Source organism: Otolemur garnettii, unplaced genomic scaffold, assembly GCF_000181295.1.
Source record: "Otolemur garnettii isolate 467f Iridium unplaced genomic scaffold, OtoGar3 scaffold00001, whole genome shotgun sequence".
NCBI lineage: Eukaryota > Metazoa > Chordata > Mammalia > Primates > Galagidae > Otolemur > Otolemur garnettii.
The window spans coordinates 8,165,508-8,186,309 of record NW_003852396.1 but is presented as its reverse complement, the minus strand read 5'-3'; the positions used below and the strand labels follow the sequence as shown (position 1 = coordinate 8,186,309).

Below are 20,802 nucleotides of genomic sequence, written 5' to 3'. Positions count from 1 at the left end.
TCCTACTTTGTAGGAGAGTCAAACTCTTTTTGACTAGCAAAAAAAAAAAAAAAAAGAGTGGAATCTATGATTAGGTTTCACCATTCTATTTTGAAACAGAATCTGAAAAAATCCCCTGTTCCTCACTATTAGGTCTATTCTTTAAGCAGAACGCTAAGAAGTGTAGAACTCAAAAAAAAAAAAAAAAAAAAAGAAGTGTAGAACCCATACAATTTGTACTTTACTTTCTTCCAAAAAGACATTTTTCTTATTGCAGGATTCCTTTGGGGTTGGAGGCAGAGGGAGTAAGAAACCTATAGGAAAGACATCTTAACCAGAAAGTTTTTCACTGATTTAACTGTCTGAATAATGAGGTAAAAACAAAAAGCCCTTCCTCACTTGATCCATTAAAAGTTAAGTAACCCCCTAAAAGGAAAAGAAAAACATTAAACATGTTTTCTCATTTAAATAACACTAAATTTTACCTGCTGAAATAAGGAAACTTTTTTTGTAAGAATTGATGGAAACTCTTGCTCACACATTGAATTATGATAATAAGTACGCCACAAAGCTACATCTTCAAAGCAGAGGGTCTGATAAAGACTGGGAAGAGCAATCTAAAAAACGAAAATACAAATAACCATATATAGTGAGCAATGTATATAAATACATATTTTTTTTAAACTAAAATAGCAAACAAAATTTATTTATTGGTAGCTATGTATTACTTGTTTTCTACTTTGTATTGATGTATCTAATCATTTGTAGGTTTGCAACAACAGACTCATCCAATGTTAAATTCAGAATTAAATAAAATATTTCGAAAGTAGTACTAAATCAATCTTTGCAAGTTATCAAATCTTTTTCCTATGTGAAACATTTGTACCTCCACCTGGTGGAGAAAAGAAATGATTCATTAAATTTAGGCACACATTTTAAGGACTGCCATGTTAAATATGTCAAGTTTCATATCAAGTTTTGACAAAGACGCTAACAATTTTGGTCAGGCTCCTCTGAGGTTTGTTTCTTTCTTGTTGTTTTGTTTTGTTTTTTTCATTATGCCTCAATCTTGGGCTTCACATCCTTTCCTGTATTTTTAACAAGAATCTTTTTAGGCTACTTTTGCAAGAATTCCTACTCTTAATATCCAAACAAATTCTTTAACCCCACTCTTGCCACTCTTGGTATCTGATCATCATGACCTCCTTTCTGCAAGAATCCTGCAAAATCAAGTTAGTCCTGACATTTCCTCATAGCAATTTTCCATCCACTGACCCTCACCACAGCCCCTGCTCTTTGGCTATAAATTCCCACTTGTCCATACTATATTCAGAATTGAGCTCAGTTCTATACTGATGTATCTTTTCTAACTGATGTAACAGTTCTTTTGAATAAAATTTATCTTCATAGCCTTAACTCCTTTCCAGTTTTGGTTTTCTATACCAATATCAAATCCTTAACAAAGCATGCTTTTCTAAATCATACTCATTTATGCCCCCATTTGTAAATAAGTTTCTTTTGCCTTTAACATTCTAACCCTCCTTACTACCTCATAAATTTCTATCTGGCATTCAATATTCAATATTTACTTTAGATAATATCTTTCAGAGGTTTCCCCAAATATATTTATTCTTTTTGCCTCAAACAGTATTCACTTTTCCCAATTTTTTTTTTCCCTAGAACGGGCTACAAGATCTGAAATGTAAATCTGTATATATCAGTGGTTCTCATCCTGTGAGTCACGACCCACAGGAACTGTATTAAAGGGCCACACAGTAGGGGAAGACAGGGCGGGGTGACCAGAGGGCAGAGACTGGCCTACTCAGGTTAGGGGTCCAATTAAAGTTTGTTCAATCAAAGACTCCTTGTCACTGGCCTTATGTTGACATGTAGTAAGCACCAAATACATGATTAATGAAGATAGGATCCATCTATTTTACTCAATAAATATTTATGAAATAAAGGTGGTAAACAGTGGTAGTAATAAAGAGCTCAATCTATAGGGCAAAATCCCAATTTTTAATCCTGGTTCTATTTCCTAAGTCACCATAACCAAAGTCTCTTTGTGCCTTAGCTTTCTCATTAGTGGGAAATGGGGACAGTAACAGCAGCTACCTAATAATATTGAAAATCACAATGCCTTGCACATAGTAAACCATCAGTAAATGCTAGCTATTCTTACTGGCTCTTCCCATGTGCTACCACAGTGTTACAACAGTTAAAGTGCAGGGAGGAAGGAAAGAATGAAAACATGTCTGTATGGATTTACAGAGAAGTATGTTTGTCTTTCATCCCTCACAGTAACATTTGGCATAAACTACAGAACACAGAACTGCTGAAAGTTAGGCTTCTGCACTGCTTTTTCTTACCCTATGTTCCCATCCTCACAGCCTAACTTATCCTGGGGGGAAAGAGAGACAGAAACAGAAAGAGAGAGAGAGAAAAAAACAAAACAAAACACTGTGACATTCTATTAATATTTCTAAAATGAAATCCTTAATAAACTAATTATTGATTAAAGGACTAATCACAATAATTCTTCGGAGCCCTTCTACTGAGGGACTTAATGCCCTATTTACAAAAATATCAACTCTGAGTATGAGTAAGTAGCCCATACAAAGTGTCAACAGAAATAACTCAAATTATAGAAAAAAATTAAAATTCCCTTATAACAGAAAAGGAGTACCTTTAATGTTGCTACCGCCCAGCTTCTTTCCTGATCTATCCACGATGGAAGTTGATCACGTATTCTCTGTTGAGTGTCCTTTAATAAGAGCAAGTGTTCCTTTACTATATTTGGTAAGATGCAAGAATTTAAAAAATAGCAAATGACTAGCTATTTTTAAGAATACCATTTTGAATGGTCAGAATAATAAGAATAAGAATTGAATGGTAAGAAAAATAAGAATTCTTAAAAATAAAAATAAGAATTCTTATTCAATAACTTGAATAAGAATACTCATCCTACATATTATTTACTTTTTATGTATTTTACAAGTCACCATGGTAAAAACTCTACGTAATCTACATTATAAAGAACTATTTAAGGAAATGTTGGAGTCATTTTTTCATTATACTTCAGAAAAACTTAAATGTCATAAAAGTTATATTTTTAAAATCATATCTTGCATTTTAGACAAGATCTAGGTTCTCTGTTATATTTTGGGTGTACTGTTTTAAAGAATGTTATCTATTATCTATTTAAAAAGAAAATGATTAAAGAAAAAGCTAAATTTAAATGAAGTTGTTAAATGTTTAAAAAAGTAATTTTTAAACTTTAGTTATGTAAGAAAATTTTTCAACTTGTAAGATTTGATTTTCTTAAAGATATAAAATTAGGCTCGGCACCTGTGGCTCAAGCGGCTAAGATGCCAGCCGTGATACACCTGAGCTGGTGGGTTCAAATCCAGCCCAGTCCTGCCAAACAACAATCGTGGCTGCAACCAAAAAATAGCTGGGCGTTGTGGCAGGCGCCTATAATCCCTGCTACTTGGAAAGCAGAGGCAGGAGAATTGCTTGAGCCCAGGAGTTAAACATTGCTGTGAGCCGTGATGCCATAGCACCCTACCCAGGGTGATGGCGTAAGGCTGTCTCAAAAAAAAAAAAAAAACAATATAAAATTAATCTTGGAGTAAAATACATGTACTTAGAAAAGCTGCATTACCTTCTTGGTATTTAATATTATTCCTCAAAGAAAATATGTCTTTAAAGGCAAATCACATACTTAAGTCCATTTTACAGAAAGGCAATAAAAGCCAGGACGTAATACTTTAATGAAAGTATCTTTTCAATAATAATTTAAATTCCTATTCAGAGGAATAGTTTGTAAAGCCAAAGCCAGTACTATTTTCTCAGTGAGTGAATTATTATTATTATTATTATTATTTTGAGATACAGTCTTACTCTGTTGTCCTGGGTAGAGTGCCATAGTGTCACAGCTCACAGCAACCTCAAACTCCTGGGCTCAAGCGATTCTCTTACTAAGGCTCCTGAGCAGCTGGGACTACAGGCACTTGCCACAATGTCCAGCTATTTTTTGTTTGCAGCTGTCATTGTTGTTCAGCAGGCCCGGCCTGAGTTCGAACCCGCCACCCTTGGTGTATGTGGCCTGCGCCCTACCCACTGAGCTATGGGTGCCACCTTGGTGAGTGAATTATTAAAATTTTATTATTTTAACTTACAGCTTTCCGCAACATGTCTCCAACAACCACACCTGTAAACGTTTCCCATTCCTATTGGGTAAAAATATGAAGAACACAAAAAATATAAAAATTATAACCAGTCAATAAAATTATTTTAATTTCCATATAAGGTGGCTTACAAGGACATGCAAAAAAACTCCTTTTGTGTGTTCTCATTTCTTCTAGTACATTAACATAATAAGAATGAGTTCATATAACAATATTTATATGAAATCTACCAGGAATAATTTTAATTAAAAAATATGTGATTCTCAACATCTAAAAATTTAATTGTTGTACTCAATTAACATTTGTCACCACCTGTTAATTTGTTCTTTTTCAATAATAAATAAGTGGTAAGGTGCCCTGAAAATTTAAAAATTGTATGTGTTAGGAAAAATTAAGAGAAATACTTCTATTAATTTATCCTCTTCCATACATTGGAAGAAGATTGCCATTATTCCTTTTTTTAACTATAGAGTCAGTATTAATCAAGTGTTATGAAATTTAACATTCTAAGAAAATCCATGTCTTCATCCATCCTGGGATCTCCCTAATTAGACAATAATGGGTACTATCATACTATCTGTCGCACATTGACCAGCAAATACACAAAATCTATAAAAATTTGAGAGCAGTGGGTCAAAAGTACCAAAGCAACATACTTTGAGTTTCCACTCACCTGGCCACCCACTCTTCCTATGGAATTACTCAGCCACAAATAAGTAAAACAGGAATGATTACTATAATATGAGAGTCGGAGAAAAATATTTTCGTTCCCACGGATAATTTATTTATACTATACGAGGGAAAATACGGAGTGTAGTTTTATATTACACAGAACATTCTGATCGTGGTTAAAAAAATTATATAAAAAGAGGGAAAGGCATCAATATTAACAGTAAAAGAAAAAGGAGTCAAGTTAATAAGTTCGGGAGGAACTACGCAAGTCAACCAATACATGGGGAATTAGAGAAAAACCAAGAGGGCACATAGATAGAATTGGGCACGATCTGTATTCTTTTAACTATGAAAGCAACTTAGAAGACAATTAAAATCTGACCAAATAGAGCACTGTCCATTTGCCATCCCCTGGCACCCTGGCTACTGGATTCTTACTTTATGATAATAGCAAAACAATGAGAAAAATCACTTGTAAATAAATTTTTTTAAAAACTGGAAATATAGATGGTTTAGTTGTAGCATGAGAGAGGTTCTCTGAAAATTTGAGAGGGAATTATATGGCAACTAGAAATAAGATCATGGACAAGGAAAATAAATTATACATAAAAAACAAACATAAACCTGTAAGCTCAGAACCAGCCTCCCTAATGTTTCACCTGCTGACTCTTGACCAGACAGTGAAAGTAATAAATTATGTAGTTATAGACCAATATTGTCTCATTTCTATTCATCAGTTCCACTCCTTAGGGCAGGGAATATAAAAAGGCTGACTCTTCCCGTGCCCTAAGTGTAGAAAAATCTAGGCAACTCCTAAGTTAGACTTCTTTCCCTGCATTACTATCACTCCGGGATGTTAGGCTCACTCAGAGGGGAGCAGATTGGCATTTGGCACTAAATTTCTAACTTACTAAAAGATTACATTCATATATAATTTCTAGACTAAATAACTTCTAATCTAAATCTACCCATTTTTATATAACTCCAAAATGTTATTTTTTAGTTTAACTTACATTTTCTTGAAAAAGTTCAGGATGCATGCCTCGGACAAAATGCAAAGCGAACATCAACTGATCAGCCTGCAAAGAATAACAGATATCTTGCTTTTTAAAAATTTGATCTTTGGAAAAACATAGTCCTTAAATTTTGGTTCACAAAAACACGCATTCTATCTTCAAATTACAGTAGAACCTTTCTAAGTTGACCAACCAAGGGACTGTATGTAACAAACTGGTTAACATATAGAAGTGGTCAACAAAAGGGATTTAGGCCGACTCCACAGATACATACATGTGGTGCATGTCCAGTCTATGAAAATTAGGTTAACATAATGGAAGTGGTCATTGTTGGGAGGTGGTCAACTATGGAGGTTTTATTGTAATTCATTCATTTTATTTCTGCTCTTCAATGTTCATTGCTGTCAGATATGTTTAATTAAAAGTATGAACTACCATAGAAAGTGTAGACGTTACCCTATGGAGACAAATTCTGCTTTAATCTCCAAGGAGGTGAGATAGCATAGAATTTGGGCACTCATCTTTGTGTATGAAGCTAAGTAATTCACTTTAATGAACAATTCTATGCACATTTAACTGTATTTTCAGAAAACTCAAAGGATTAGATCTAATATCGAATGTGTCAAAGTTATTTAAGCAGAAGGAAATTAGCTCAATTATCAAGATTTGCTTTAGTAGCTATAAGTTATAAAATTTCTAAACACCCAATGAGATAATTTCCACTTTTTTAATATAAGAAAACATATTTTGAAAGGAAAAATAACAGAATCCAAATTAAATTATTTTTACAGTAAATACAATCATGTGATGTTAGTAATATTTTAAAACATAATAACCATTTAAATTTTACTCATTGAGTAAACAAATTCATTTGGGAAAGGAGACAAAGTGAGGTACATAGACGTTAACTTTCAAGGTATTTGCATGAAAAAAATTTTTCCTCATACCCCACCAGACATTCTTTCCATCCACTTCAGAACTCTGAGATATTTTCATATGGAATGGAAAACAGTCAGAATATAATAGTCCACTTTCCATAATTTAGGTTACCTGTGGTCAACTGTGGTCTGAAAATATTAAATGAAAAACCCCAGAAATAAACAATTCCTAAGTTTTAAGTTGCAAGCCATTCTGAAGACCACAATGAGAGGAGGCCCCCTCTGACTGTGTCCTGCCCAGGACATGAATTATCCCTTTGTCCAGTGGTTCCACGCTGTATATGCTACCTGTGTATTAGTCACTTAGTAGCCATCTCAGTTATTAGATCCATAGATCACAAGAAAGGTGAGTACAACACAATAAGATTTTGAGTGAGACAGAGAAAGAAAAGTGCAATATCATATTACAATACATTGTTACGATTGTTCAATGGAATCTACACCCTCAGATACATATATACTGTCCAATTATCCTTCTAACCATTTTCTGTGCGCTCACCCAATATAGATGGAAGCTAATACTGTAAAAGCAACTTTCATTATTTTGTACCTATTTCAAATTATAAAACTGAGATGAAGAAATGAAACACAAAGGTAGTCACTTCTAACTAGTTTATTACAATCACAAGTTTGGGGGAACCAAATATGCAATACATTGTATAATTATCTAAAATACTTAACTGAATTTAATTATTTCTTAAAGAAAAAAAATGGCATAGCTAATGATCTAAAGTGAAAGGGCTAGACAGCTTTCTCTATTTTGTTTAGTTTAGTAAAAGTCTAAATTTCTTGCTACAAAAACAACTCAATCATTTTTCTGTTCCAGGTCAACTTGCCTTCAATTCAATACGATGTGAATACTAAAAAATTCCAATCTGTCTCTATTTTCAAGATTATTGTTGCTATTGCTGTGACCAACACAACAGCAAAATCAGCATGAGAGGAACTCTGGAAGGCAGTTTAAGGTTATGCTGATTGCCAAAACGCTTTCACTAAAACATGAAATTAGTTCCATTCTAAGTAAGGTTCTAGTGTTAAATCTTGAAAAATAAATCTCATTGCTTTATGATTAATGTGCTTTCTGAATTTTTATTTACTGCTGAAAGTATGGAATGCTGAATTCATGCTGCAAAGGCTTAAGTTTGATATTACCCAGAAATATGAATTTTATAAAACAGATATTACTCATCAATTAAAAATGTCTTAAAAATTGTAAGCCATAATTATTTTTAATGATTTTCAATTGTTCACTATAGAAAAGTATTCTTAAACATATGCAATGAAAAGTTCTACTTGCATACTAAATATTAAGGAGGTTAAGATGTTCAACCCCTTTCCTCCTATAACGAAATTCTGCCTTTAGCCTAATTTAATGGTTTAGAGAAGGTAAAGTGACTTCAAAGAAGTAGCCTCACTATGCTTTGTTGATATGCTAAATCATCATGGTATTGAATATTTATCCTCCTTAATTTCGTTATAAAATATATGACATAAGGATTCAAATTTCATCAGCAAATATACTACTGTACTAAAAATAAAAATTGTACGTATAAACTAAGGTACAAATATGTAAGTCAGAAACAAGCAAGAAACCCCTAAAAGAAAAGCTACTGACCTTTGGAATGAATAACAAGGAAATTTACATTGTCTTCTGACTTACTGAATTTAAAACTTAGACTTTTAATAAACTAAACGAAATAGAGAAAGCTGTCTAGCCCTTAACGTTTCATTTAAAACATTTTTTAACAATAGTATTTATTAATAACATATTCACTCCAAAATGGATTTGGAGCAGCTTAAAATAACTGTAGCTCCATAACATTTTCATGAATCAGAATATATTTTAGCGTAGAGGTATCAGGAAGGAAAATAAAAAAGCATTAAATACATTATTACAAGACTGACCAAAATGAAACTTTGTAGTTTAACATATTCGCTAGAAAATTTTGAAATATTAGAACTACATTTAAAAAAATACTCATACAAATTTAATAATCTAGACATAAAAATCAAAAAGTAAATCTAATGATTAAAACATAAAAAGCATAATTACAACAAAGTACACTCGTTCTATATAAAGCAAAAGCTTAGTTTTGAAAATAACAAGAAAATAGACAAATATGGCAAGGTAAGGGAGAAAGGTAAAAATAACTTTTAAAAAAATTTTTATTATTTTTTTGAGACAGAGTCTCACTTTGTCACCCTTGGTAGAGAGCTGCAGTGTCCAACTCTTGAACTTAGGCGACTGATTCTCTTGCCTCAGCCTCCCAAGTAGCTGGGACTACAGGCACCTGCCACAATGCCCGGTTTGTTGTTGTCACTGCTGTTTTTAGCTGGCCCGGGCCGGTTCCGAACCCACCACCCTGGGTATATGAGGCCGCTTCCCTACCCGCTCAGCCACAGGCACCGCTCTAAAAATATTTTAAAAACAACAAAGTGAAGCTAAAACAGTACCAGCTAAAAGTTGTAGGGAACACCAAGAGTCAGATGACCTCTGAGCAAGATGATCTGCAGCTGAGGGGTGGACCTGTGGCCATTCGTCCGCAGGTGCTCCTTGTGGAGAAAGAGCCCCACACTAGTCATTTGTTAATTACTCCCCTCACCTGTGTTGTGCAGTCCCAATAAAAGGCTAGTGCAGTGGTTGCTCAGGCTGCCCTGCTAAGAAGGGCTAGCCTGCCTCCTACAAGCTTGCACTTCTAATCTGTGTCACGCCTGGTTCCTTCCTGCTGTGATTGAGACCAGGGCCACAGGGGCCCAAGGGGTTGCAACAAAAAATGATACTTTTTTATCATTTATAAACTAGAGCTCAGTAAAAATTTAAAAGACTGACAATTCCAGGGTTGACAAGGATGCAAGGAAGGAGATAAGGAAATACCTTCATTACTATAAGGATAGAAGTATTAACTGGTAAAAAAACTTTTCAGAAAGCAATCTGATAATGTAAAAAATACAATCCTTAGACCAGCCACTAAACTTACAGAAATCTGTTGAATGGAAATACACAGGTACATAAAGATGAATGAGCTACACAAGATACTCAATGTAGTTATTCATAATGCCAAAAATATATGAATAATCTAATATCCACCAAGGTAGCAGTAGATAAAGTAATATACGACCATATTATAGAATACCATATGGTCACTAAAAATAATGAAGTTAAGAGATTTATACTCATGCAAAGAATGTTAGGATCTACTGCAACAAAAGAGAAATTACAGAACAAAACATATATCAAGGAAAATTTAAAAACTCTATCTGTGCATATATGTATATATTGAGAGAGGAAATGAACTATAAGGAACAAATCAAACTTGGAACTGGTTTGTTCTAATAAAGGAAGATGAGTTGGAGAGGGTGAAATGAAGCTTTAAGGTTTTTTTCTATATAGTGCAACAAAGTTTGAAACTCTTTCTGAAAACATTTTTAAGTTTTGTGTTTGTAATAAAAAAAATTTAAGTATTACATAAGATAATGCATTATACAAATATGAGAAATATCATGAGCTCTATAACTGATAAAACTCTATCATTCTGAAGGTTATCCTCGTATCTAAGATCATAATGTTTTAGTGACAAAATGGCTTTAACATCATTTGCTTACAATTCCCCACTTTATACAAATTAAAACTGAGTCCCAATACATGATTCTGAGAAAATATAGGACCTTTAGAAGAAAAATACAAATCCATAGTTCCCATTACAGAATGAATTCTGTAGAAATGCTTGACCATAATTCTTCGCACTCCCAATAACATCACTTGTCAAATTACTGAAAAGTATTCTGAAGGATTTGTTGTCCTAAATACCCTTAACAAAGTCATAAAAATTACTACCTCATTTGAAAATATCTGTATGTTTTAAGAAATGTTCTAAGAAGGCTCAGTGCCCGTGCTCAGTGGTTAGGGCACAGGCCACATACACCGAGGCTGGAGGGCTCAAACCCCGCCCAGGCCTGCTAAACAACAATGACAACTGCAGCAACAACAACAAAAATAGCCAGGTGTTGTGGCGGGCACCTGTAGTCCCAGCTACTTGGTAGGCTGAGGCAAGAGAATCGCTTAAGCCCAAGAGTTTGAGGTTGCTGTGAGCTGTGACGCCATATCACTTTACTGAGCGCAACATAGTGAGACTGTGTCTCAAAAAAACAAAAAACAAAAACAAAAAAAGTTCTAAGAAGCCTATACAAGTGAACTATACTAACTCTATTTCTCAAACTTCATTGATTGCCTTTACAAAGCTCTTCTTCAGCATTACATCTTAAGCTATACACAAAGACTTCAATTTTTTTTTTAAATAGCCTCTGTATTTTCTATAAGCTCTAAAATTTATAAAAATGATTTTGTTTGCCAACCTAGGAATCACAGAGCAATGTCTAGAAAGAGTTTTAATTCTCCTAATTGACTATATGGAGTTTATTTGGATCAGCTGGTAGTCCAGGGACCCTGATAAACAAACTAAAATACACAGAACAGATTCCCACAGCAAAGAATTACCTCGCCTAATACATTAATTCTACTGAGGACGAGAAACCCTGGCTAGATAATGAGCCACGTAACCTACAGCCATTCTCTCCTTTAGCGACTTCCTAGAATGTTTAGAGGTTCTCTTCCCCCTCATTTGTCACTTTTCTCCCCATTACATCGCAGAATGCTGTAAGACATTCCAGTTAATAATGAATATTATTCTTGAAAAATATCAAAAATGCCCATTTCAATACTTTTCTAGTAGGTAACGAGTTATGCTATAATATGATATACACGTTGCATTAAACTGAGGACCTAGTAGGATTTTATATTTGAAAAATACAATGCGTCTTACCTTAAACAGACAACGGCATATGTAGTCATATACCATGTGTTTTAATGAGCTGATAAGTGACTGGATTCTCTGTTCTGTATTTTCAGAATCCTGTGGATTAAAATTTGAAAATTGAAAAATCACTAGGAAATAAACAAATGTTTAAAAGGTACCCCGTAATGTGACAAAACTTGGATGGAACTGAAAACCTTTTTTCTAAGAGAAATAACACAAGAATGGAGAAACAAACAAACACATGCACCCAATACCGAATTGAAACTAATCAATTAACACTTCAGTGCACGCATGGAAGTAAATTTTAACAAAAGTCAAGTTTGGAAAAGAGGATGGGGTAAAGGGAATACTTACAACTTAGATTAAACTATACCAAGACAAAGCATGGAAACAAAATATGTGTACCTCCTAGTATTATGAATTTTAAAAAATATATTCAAACATTAAAAATAATTTGAAAATTTTTAAAAATTAAAATTATTCAGTGCTGGAAAAATAGCACCCAAAATAAATAAAATAAAATAAACCCCATAGTTTAATCACTCTCCTAAATTCTAGACTCAAAACTGATACTGAAACAAGTATCTTTGCCATTCAAACTCAAGGAACTAAACAAATAAGTGCATTATATTTGTATACTGACACAATAGAAAAAAATTGATATATTTTTCTTTAATATATAAAGTTAAGGCTTTCAATAAATGAAAGTTACAATCAATTCCCAACAATACAATGGATGGAAGTAGAATTTCACTGTACCACTTTGATTCCTACTGGCATTATAGCCACTATCTGTATCAATTAGGTTAAGGCTATTTTAATTATTTGTTGTTATGATTACCAGTCCGCCCGAAGACAACATGACTAGAACTACCCTATAAACAATTTTCTCATCCTCAATATGGAAATCTTGAATCACGTGCTGTAGGTTGAATAAGGACAAACAATAATTTTGAAATTGATGCTGTAAAAATTCATATACAACTTTAATTTTTCATACAATTTTGTATTTCTATTGTGCAAGATTGCACTGATTTGAAAAGATATCATTGATGGCTATTTCCTTTGATTAAAGAAAAATTGCTTGGGATAGAAATGGAACTGGAAGCCATTATCTTTAGTGAGGTATCTCAGAAATGAAAAACAAACACCACATGTACTCTCATATAGGTGGGAGCTAAACCATAGCTATCCATGGTCATACAGAGTGGTATAATGGACTCGGGAGTCTGGGGGGGGGGCGGCAAAGAGAGGGGTGAGGGATCCAAAAGTAACTACTGGGTACAATGTATGCTGAATACAATGTATTCAGGTGACAAGTAAAGGGAAAAACTTCACCACTCTACAATTAATTCATCCATGTAACAAAAATCCACTTATACCCTGTGAATTAAAAAAAAAAAAAGACTAATGAAAAAAGAAAGAAATGAAAGGTGGTAGAAGCTGGCCCTTAAGTGCAATGAGTTTTACATTTTACATCAGGGAGCATTCTCATGTGTATCTTCCAAAGTTCAATGCTAGGATACAATTTGCTTACTTCCTAAAGTAAATTGTAATGATTTAGAAAAAAATATATACAGAACCATCAACAAAATATGTGAAAGTGGCACAAAACATTCTGAACTGGCACTCAGATGCATCAAACCTAGGCTTCTGCCTTTGTTAGCAGCATGTTCTAATCAGTAGAGATGATTGTTAATAGTTCAGATAGCAAACACACCTCTTCATTCTAGTATTTGTTAACAAAGATCACATGTGAAATTAAGACTTAGATTCACTAAACGGCACTCTATTGCAAGAAAGAGTACCTACAAGATCCTGTAGATTTCTAAACAATGGAAGCCAAGTTTTGCATCCTACATACTTAAAATTGTTATTTTTTAAAATAAATTCAAACATGTATACTTTTACACACACATATAGCACAGCAAGGGTGAATGTTATGCGATGGCTACATTATCACAGAACTATTGTTACTCAGGAGATTACACATTACTAGCTTTCCTAAAGAGTAAAAACAAACAAAAAGGTTCTTATTTAGTTGAACTTCTAACCTTATTTATCAGTTCTCATATCACAGTATACAAAGTTACAGTTTTTTTGTTTTGTTTTGTTTCGTTTTTTGAGACGGTCTCACTATGTCCCCCTCGGTAGAGTGCCGAAGCACTGCAGTTCACAGCAACCTCAAATTCTTGGGCTTAAGTGATTCTCTTGCCTCAGCCTACGAGTAGCTGGGACTACAGGTGCCCGCAACAATGCCCAGCTATTTTTTTGTTGCAGTTGATTTTAGCTGGCCTGGGCTGGGTTTAAGCCTGCCAGCCTTGGTGTATGTGGCTGATGCCCTACTCACTGAGCTATGGGTGCCACCAGTTACTGATTTTTTTAAATATGTACATCTTCTCACTAAAGGATAAAGGGGAATTAAAACTCAGTGAGTAGGGCACCAGCCACATACACCGAGGCTGGCAGGTTTGAGCCCGGCCCAGGCCTGCTTAAAAACGCCAACTGGAACCAAAAAATAGCCAGGCACCACTGTGGTGGGCACCTGTAGTCCCAGCTGTTTGGGAGGCTGAGGCCAGAGAATCACTTAAGCCCAAGAGTTTGAGGTTGCTGTGAGCTATGATGAGGTCACAGTACTCTACCAAGGATGAAGTAGTGAGACTGTCTCAAAAAAAAAAAAAAAAGAACTTATCACTGTTCACTTTCTAAAGTAATTTAAGGGAAATTATTAAGGCAAAAAAAGATGAAGTACAACTGACTCCCTTTAGTTTTATCTGCTGACACAATGTATCAGAAATACGATATGTTGTGAAGCAACTCTCACAGATTCATCATTCAGTGTGGTGTATTTTGGGAAAAAATGCTTCTATCAGAAATTATTATAATTTCTTAATATTTAACATATTATATAATTAAAAATTTTTCCATTCCCCCCATTGAAATCTAGTGTTTGTTTAAAGGACATTACAAATATACATTGGAGAAATGCTTATCTAGTTTACCATGACCGAGTAGACAAATTACTAACAAAAACTACTTCTAAAGCACAAGCTCTTCAATAGGTACCTTTTATTTCAAGTTCAAATATAAAAAAAACTTCAATGAGAAACTTCAGTGGAAAAGAAATGAGTAAAAATCTAATTATTATTTATAATCAAAGTTTTATGAAATAATCAATTAATGAAATATTAAGTAGTCCACACAATGAAGATAAGGATATTCTTTTCCTGTTTTGTTCTTTGCTATATATGCCAAGCACCTAAAAACATGCCCATATAGTAAGTCTGTAATAAATATTTATTAAATGAATAATCTTTCCTCTAAAAACAGATTTAAGTAAACTACTTGAACATGAAATTTTGCTCCATAATTAACTTAAAAAATTACTCCTCTTCCCCCCAAATTAAAAGACTGATAGCCATATTAGTATTATACAAAACATGAAAACTATAAAGAATAGTTCTGTATTATAAAAATATTTTTGAAATAAAGTGAAAAGATAAAATATTTATAACATGGGCAGTGCCTGTGGCTCAAGGAGTAGGGCACTGGCCCCATATACTGGGCATGGCAGGTTCAAGCCTGGCCCCAGCCAAAACTGCAAAAAAAATAAAAATAAAAATATTTATAACACATGACAAAGGTTTAATCACTTTATAAGTATCTCTTACAACTCAATTTTTAAAATATTTATACCATAATAAAAAATGGAAAAAGTATATCCAAAGAAAAAATATAAACATTAAATATCTTATCTTATATGAGATATTTATCTTAAGGTGATCAATGACTTACAAAAAAAATGAAGTGTCTTTCAATTGCTTAATAGGAAAATTATTAAGAGACATAAATATCTGCTATTGTTTAAGATGTAGATAAAAAAGGCACTTTCATTGTCTCAATAGTGCACATTTCTGAAGGACAATTAGACAAGATTTGTCAAAAGGACTACGAATGTGCATTTTTGCCTCAGCTATCAAAGTGAAGGAATTTAACTAAGAAAATAATTAGACAAGCAAAACACTATGGGGAGAGAAAGCACATACATGTCTGTAGCTGTTTTAAAATACAGCCTCCAGGGTGGCACCTGTGGCTCAAAGGAGTAAGGCACTGGCCCCATATGCCAGAGGTGGCGGGTTCAAGCCCAGCCCCAGCCAAAAACAAAAATAATAAGAAGAATAATAAAAAATAAAATGAAACACAGCCCCCAAATTCTTTGACATTTCTTTCAACAAGAAGTGAAGTCTATTTACTATTTCCCTTGAACCTGTGCAGGCTTGTAACTACATCAGCCAATACAGTACAAAAAAAATGACACTGATCACAGGCAGAGTTATAAAAAGCAATTCAGTTTCTGCCTTATTCACTGGAATACACATTTGCTGTCCTGAGCTATAACATAAAAGGTCCATCTACTTCCTCCTGTGAGGAAGCCAAGCCCCCTGGAGAGTGGCAATCCTGTTATCAAGTTCTCCCACCCCAGGTGGAGCCAGGCAAGTGAAGTACCTGACTCCAACCCCAACTCACAAGTCCTCCCAGCTAAGGCAGCAAACACTGTGAAATGAAAAGAAACCATCCCCTGCTGTGTACTGAGCAAATTTCCAACAGAATCCATAAGCACAAGGAAATGGTTTTAATCTGTCAGGTTTGAAGGTAATATAATAGTTAGCAAAGAATCAAAATGATGTCCATATAGGTGGTTAAGAGAATAAGCTATCACCATCTCTTAAAAATATCGTGTAATTTATATTCATTGATGTGAAAGTTGTAATACACTAATACACTTTTTAAAGCACAGCATGCTATCTTTTGGTTAGAACAATCTGTCATCCTTTAATATATCCTTCTCTCTGTTAGAACAGAAGCTTGGTAAGTCAGTGTACCCTGCTATATCTTGATCAACTAGAATATTACAGCCTGAAACAAGGACATACAATGAAATGTTAACTGTTGTTTTCCTAGGTAATGGGATTTTATAGATGATTTCTTATTTTCATATCTTTTAGAATCACTGAGTTTTTAAAAAATGATTATATATTACCTATTAATTTATACTCAGAACATAACTTATGTAAATTCAAAAGACTGTCACATTGGGACAGTTAAGAATATAAAGTGAAATTAAGGAACTGGTTTCTTTTATAGTTTACAATGTTACATGTGATCTTTTGAAACACAATTCTATGTAAGTTTTCTCAGGAAATTATTGTTAATTAAGCACTATACCTAGTAAAGTGATCTCTCTGATTCAGTCTCTGCTACAGGGTAACCAATAGCTTACCTGTTTATTTTGTAGAGCTCGTTGGAAAAGACGGAGAAATGCAGCCAAACTAAAACGGTACATGTTATTGATTTTGGACAAGTCAGAGATGATGAAGTACATCTTGCTGGCACTCTCAGCCAGAGGGAGATAGGCGTCCCGCTCCTACCAGATAAGCAATGAGGACAATTTGGTACTAGTGCTTCACTGCCACCTACAGATTACTAAGCACACATCTCGCCACAGCCTTACTTTCCCGTACACAAACAAATGAAGACGATGCATCACAGAATTTTGTAACTAAACAAAATAGCAAAAATTGTTTTTCCTTCTTACTTTTAATTTCTAGAGATAAAGTCTCACTCTGTCACCTGAGCTGGAGGACACTAGCATGATCATAGCTCACTGCAGCCTCAACTCCTGGGCTCAAGCAATTCTCCCATCCCAGCCTCCTGAGCAGCTTAGACTGTAGGTGCATGCTGCTACACCCAGCTTCTTCCTTATTTTTATGAAGCTCAGGAAAATAATGCCTCAGTCTGTACAAAATACACTAAACTAGTTTTCCTTATAAACAACAAACATTTATTTCTCCTTGTTCTATAAGCTGGAAAGTCTAAGATCAAGGTGCCAGCAGATTTGGATTCGGGTGAGGGCCCGTTTCCTGGTTCATACAAACAGTTGCTTCTTGCTGAGTCCTCACATGCTGGAAGGAGCAAACAAATTCCCCTGGCTCATTTTTGTGAGGACAATAATCTCATTCATAAGGACTCCACCCTCACCACCTAATCGCCTACCCAAAGTTTTCCTCACCTGTTAATACTATCACACTGGCGTTTAGGGTTCAACCTATGACTGTGGAAGGGACAGAAACATTTAGACCACACTATATATTTTTAAAACATCACTACCTCTCAGAAGAAAGAGCTAAAAGTAATTTGCAGATTGAGCTTTTATGACCAAGAGCACTTGTATTAGAGAAGGAGGTAAAATGGAATGGTAAACAGTTATGATTAGAGGACAGACATTCAAAAGAGAATCAGTTCAGGTAACGCCAGAGGGCATGGAATTAGACTAGACTATGTCTGAAGTAGAGAAAAGTTCTAACTATAAGAATGGTGTGTGATTGGTGTCAACAAAAACACTGATGAGACTAGCTGCAGAGAAAATGGCTGCAATAGGTGTTTTATATTAGGGTAATAAAGCACCTAGCATTGTTCAGTGTAAGCACGAAAAGAACCAATTACTACAGCAGCTTACATTCTAAATGAAAGTAAAGGATGATAGAAATAAGAGGATCACAAGATTAAATGGCCTCAAAAGGTTCTGAACAGAGCTCTAAAAAGGTTCTCCATGTCATTATGATTAAAGTACTATAATTACAAATATAATACCAGTAAAAATATGTATGTGACTCAGCAATGTCTTTTAAAGAGGAGACACAGAAAATTTAAAATGCTCTGGGCAGAAAATTACAATCATAAAGTTTAGCCCTAATAGAGAAACTGAGGTAACTGTATTGGAAATCGGCTACAAACTTGCTCTTATTGTGATTTCAACAGAGCTCCTTCCGAAGTGAAGAAAGTAATAATAGATAAGCATAAAGCCTGGGCAAGGGCTGAAAAGTAGCAAAAGGAAAAATCACTGAGTGGAATGAAAAAGAATTGGTGAGAGTTCTGGTTAGGTTAGACCTAAGAATTCAGAATAAAATTAATTTTCCTAAATGTCCTATTTTCTCTAGCAAAGCTCAGTCACTAACAGGTGGGAGAAGAAAAGACATATTTTCAACCCCGGTGAAGGGTTGAAATTTTGCTAAGGAATATCAAAAGAATGAAGTGAAAAGAATTTAAAGCCATTTGTAAGAAAATAGTTCAGATCATTACATGGAATCAACAGGAAGGAAGAGGATTCTTAATGGAAAAACAAGTTTATAAACTTTTAATTAGTATATTTAATGTCTTAACTTGAAAAAAGTTCCAAGAATGGTAAAGATGTTTTCTAACACTCATTTTCAATTTCAGTACAAAATTGTAGCTCCACCTTAGATTTACATCATGCCAGAAATCAGTAGAACCTAGTTTGTAGTCACCGTGTACCAAAATCTGAACTCCCTCTCTACCATAGTAAGAACCAGACCTTTGGCTCTGGTGCTTTCAAATGGCTTTCATTTTTTGGCATCATCTTTCCCCTGAAGACTTGATCCTACATTTCTATCTTATTAACATAAATGTTTAAGACAATAGGACATAATATCACAAAGAAGGAAATAATTACTTGATCCAGGGAAATCTGGAGTTTGTAAGATTCTTTAAGTGACTCTTGAATAAGTGCACTGCTTGCTTTTGTCTGATTCAAAGATTCAATCAAATCTTTATTTTCTAAAATGTTGCCTTGAGATGTGGCAAGTGTCTGTGGAAAAAATTAACAGTATGATATTATTATACATATTAAAATAACCAATTAAAGGAAGCCCATATTAACAATCATTAGTGTAATGATATTTATGGGGACTTATTTTTAAAAATTTCAACATTTAATATACATTTTTAAAATTCTATTTTGATTTTGTTATAGACTACTTGTATCAAATGATACGGTCAATTGTTATATGATTCTGTATCACTATCAAAGCACTGTGTACATATTAATGTTATCCAGCTAATAAAAAAATAAAGCTATTAAAATTTTAGAGTAAGTTATAATTTCATATTTAAAATGCTTCTTGAAACTATAAGCATGTAATAAATAATGAAATAATAAACTATGAATAAATTATGAGCTAAAAATTAGTTGTATTAAATATGACTCTTTGAAATTTTATACTGCAAAAGATATATTTTTTCTGTTTGAATTTAGACTTTCTTTAAGATTATATACTATAATGGCTTAGAAAAAACCAAAAACATTCTGGAAGTACTGCTAATTTTTTAAGCACTATTATTTACACTCATGAAGGAAACAAAGTAATATAATAAAATGGTATGAGTAGCTAAATTTTACCTCCAAAAGAGATTCCTCAAGCTTGGCTAACTGTATTTTCTTATCTTCTTCCTGTTGTAATAGTTTTGTTTTCTGTTCCTCTAAATCAGGTTTCTCATGCTGAATGGTTAAAGCCAAAAGCTTAAAAAAAAAAAAAAGGAGGAAAGAAGAGCAAGATAATTCTAGCCAATAAGGTTTAAAACAAAGCAAAGTACAAAGAAAACTTGCCACAAACAAGCCTTGTATCTGACCAAATGTTCAAATGTTATAAGCACTATAATACTATGTTACATCATTTCATTCTTTATAATTAAATATGAAATGCCTTCACAATTACATTTGAAGAAAAAGAGACAATAAACAGTGAAACTAGTTAGTAAAATATTCAATATTATAAGAGAGCTATAAACTGCACTACTTACCATGTTAATATGTAATACTTAATTCCAAACTTAGATTAAATATATCAAAACCATGAAAGATAATATTTTTTAATGGTAAGTATCTTAGTTAAAATACTGTCATCAAAACCATCAGATACCACTTCACACTCACTAGGATGGCTACGATTTACAAGACAAATAATAATAAGAGTTGACAAGGATGTGGTAAAAGTGGAACTCTCCATTGTAGGTGGGAAAGTGAAATAATGAAGCCACTTTGGAAAAGTATGTTTGTTCTTCAAATTGTCAAACATAAAGTTACCATAAAACCCTGCAATTCCACTAAAAAGCCACTAAATTGTAGATTTTAAATCAGTACATTATATGGTATGTAAATCATATCTGTTAAAGCTGTTTTCTGTTAAGTTTTAAAAAAAATGTTATGTCAAATTGTTAACCTAAAAATTAAAATAGATACAGCATAAAATATACAATTTATAATGTCTATAATCATTCATTTAGTTCTTGTTAAAATGAGACCATAAGACTTTTTTTTTTGAGACAGAGCCTCAAG

At 33.7% G+C, this 20,802-nt stretch overlaps 1 protein-coding gene across 1 annotated transcript in view; it reads right to left on the bottom strand.

Annotated features, from left to right (window-relative positions):
* The window catches only part of DYNC2H1 (dynein cytoplasmic 2 heavy chain 1), a 267,699-nt gene that overhangs the window by 97,816 nt on the left and 149,081 nt on the right, over positions 1–20,802 (bottom strand). The window contains exons 68-75 of the mRNA XM_023511235.1: positions 19,867–19,986; positions 19,141–19,275; positions 16,891–17,034; positions 11,616–11,705; positions 5,855–5,920; positions 4,161–4,211; positions 2,666–2,743; positions 465–596 (exon numbers count right to left, since the gene is read on the bottom strand). Coding sequence (XP_023367003.1) covers positions 465–596; positions 2,666–2,743; positions 4,161–4,211; positions 5,855–5,920; positions 11,616–11,705; positions 16,891–17,034; positions 19,141–19,275; positions 19,867–19,986 — 816 coding nt within the window. The remainder of the gene's footprint in view (positions 1–464; positions 597–2,665; positions 2,744–4,160; positions 4,212–5,854; positions 5,921–11,615; positions 11,706–16,890; positions 17,035–19,140; positions 19,276–19,866; positions 19,987–20,802) is intronic.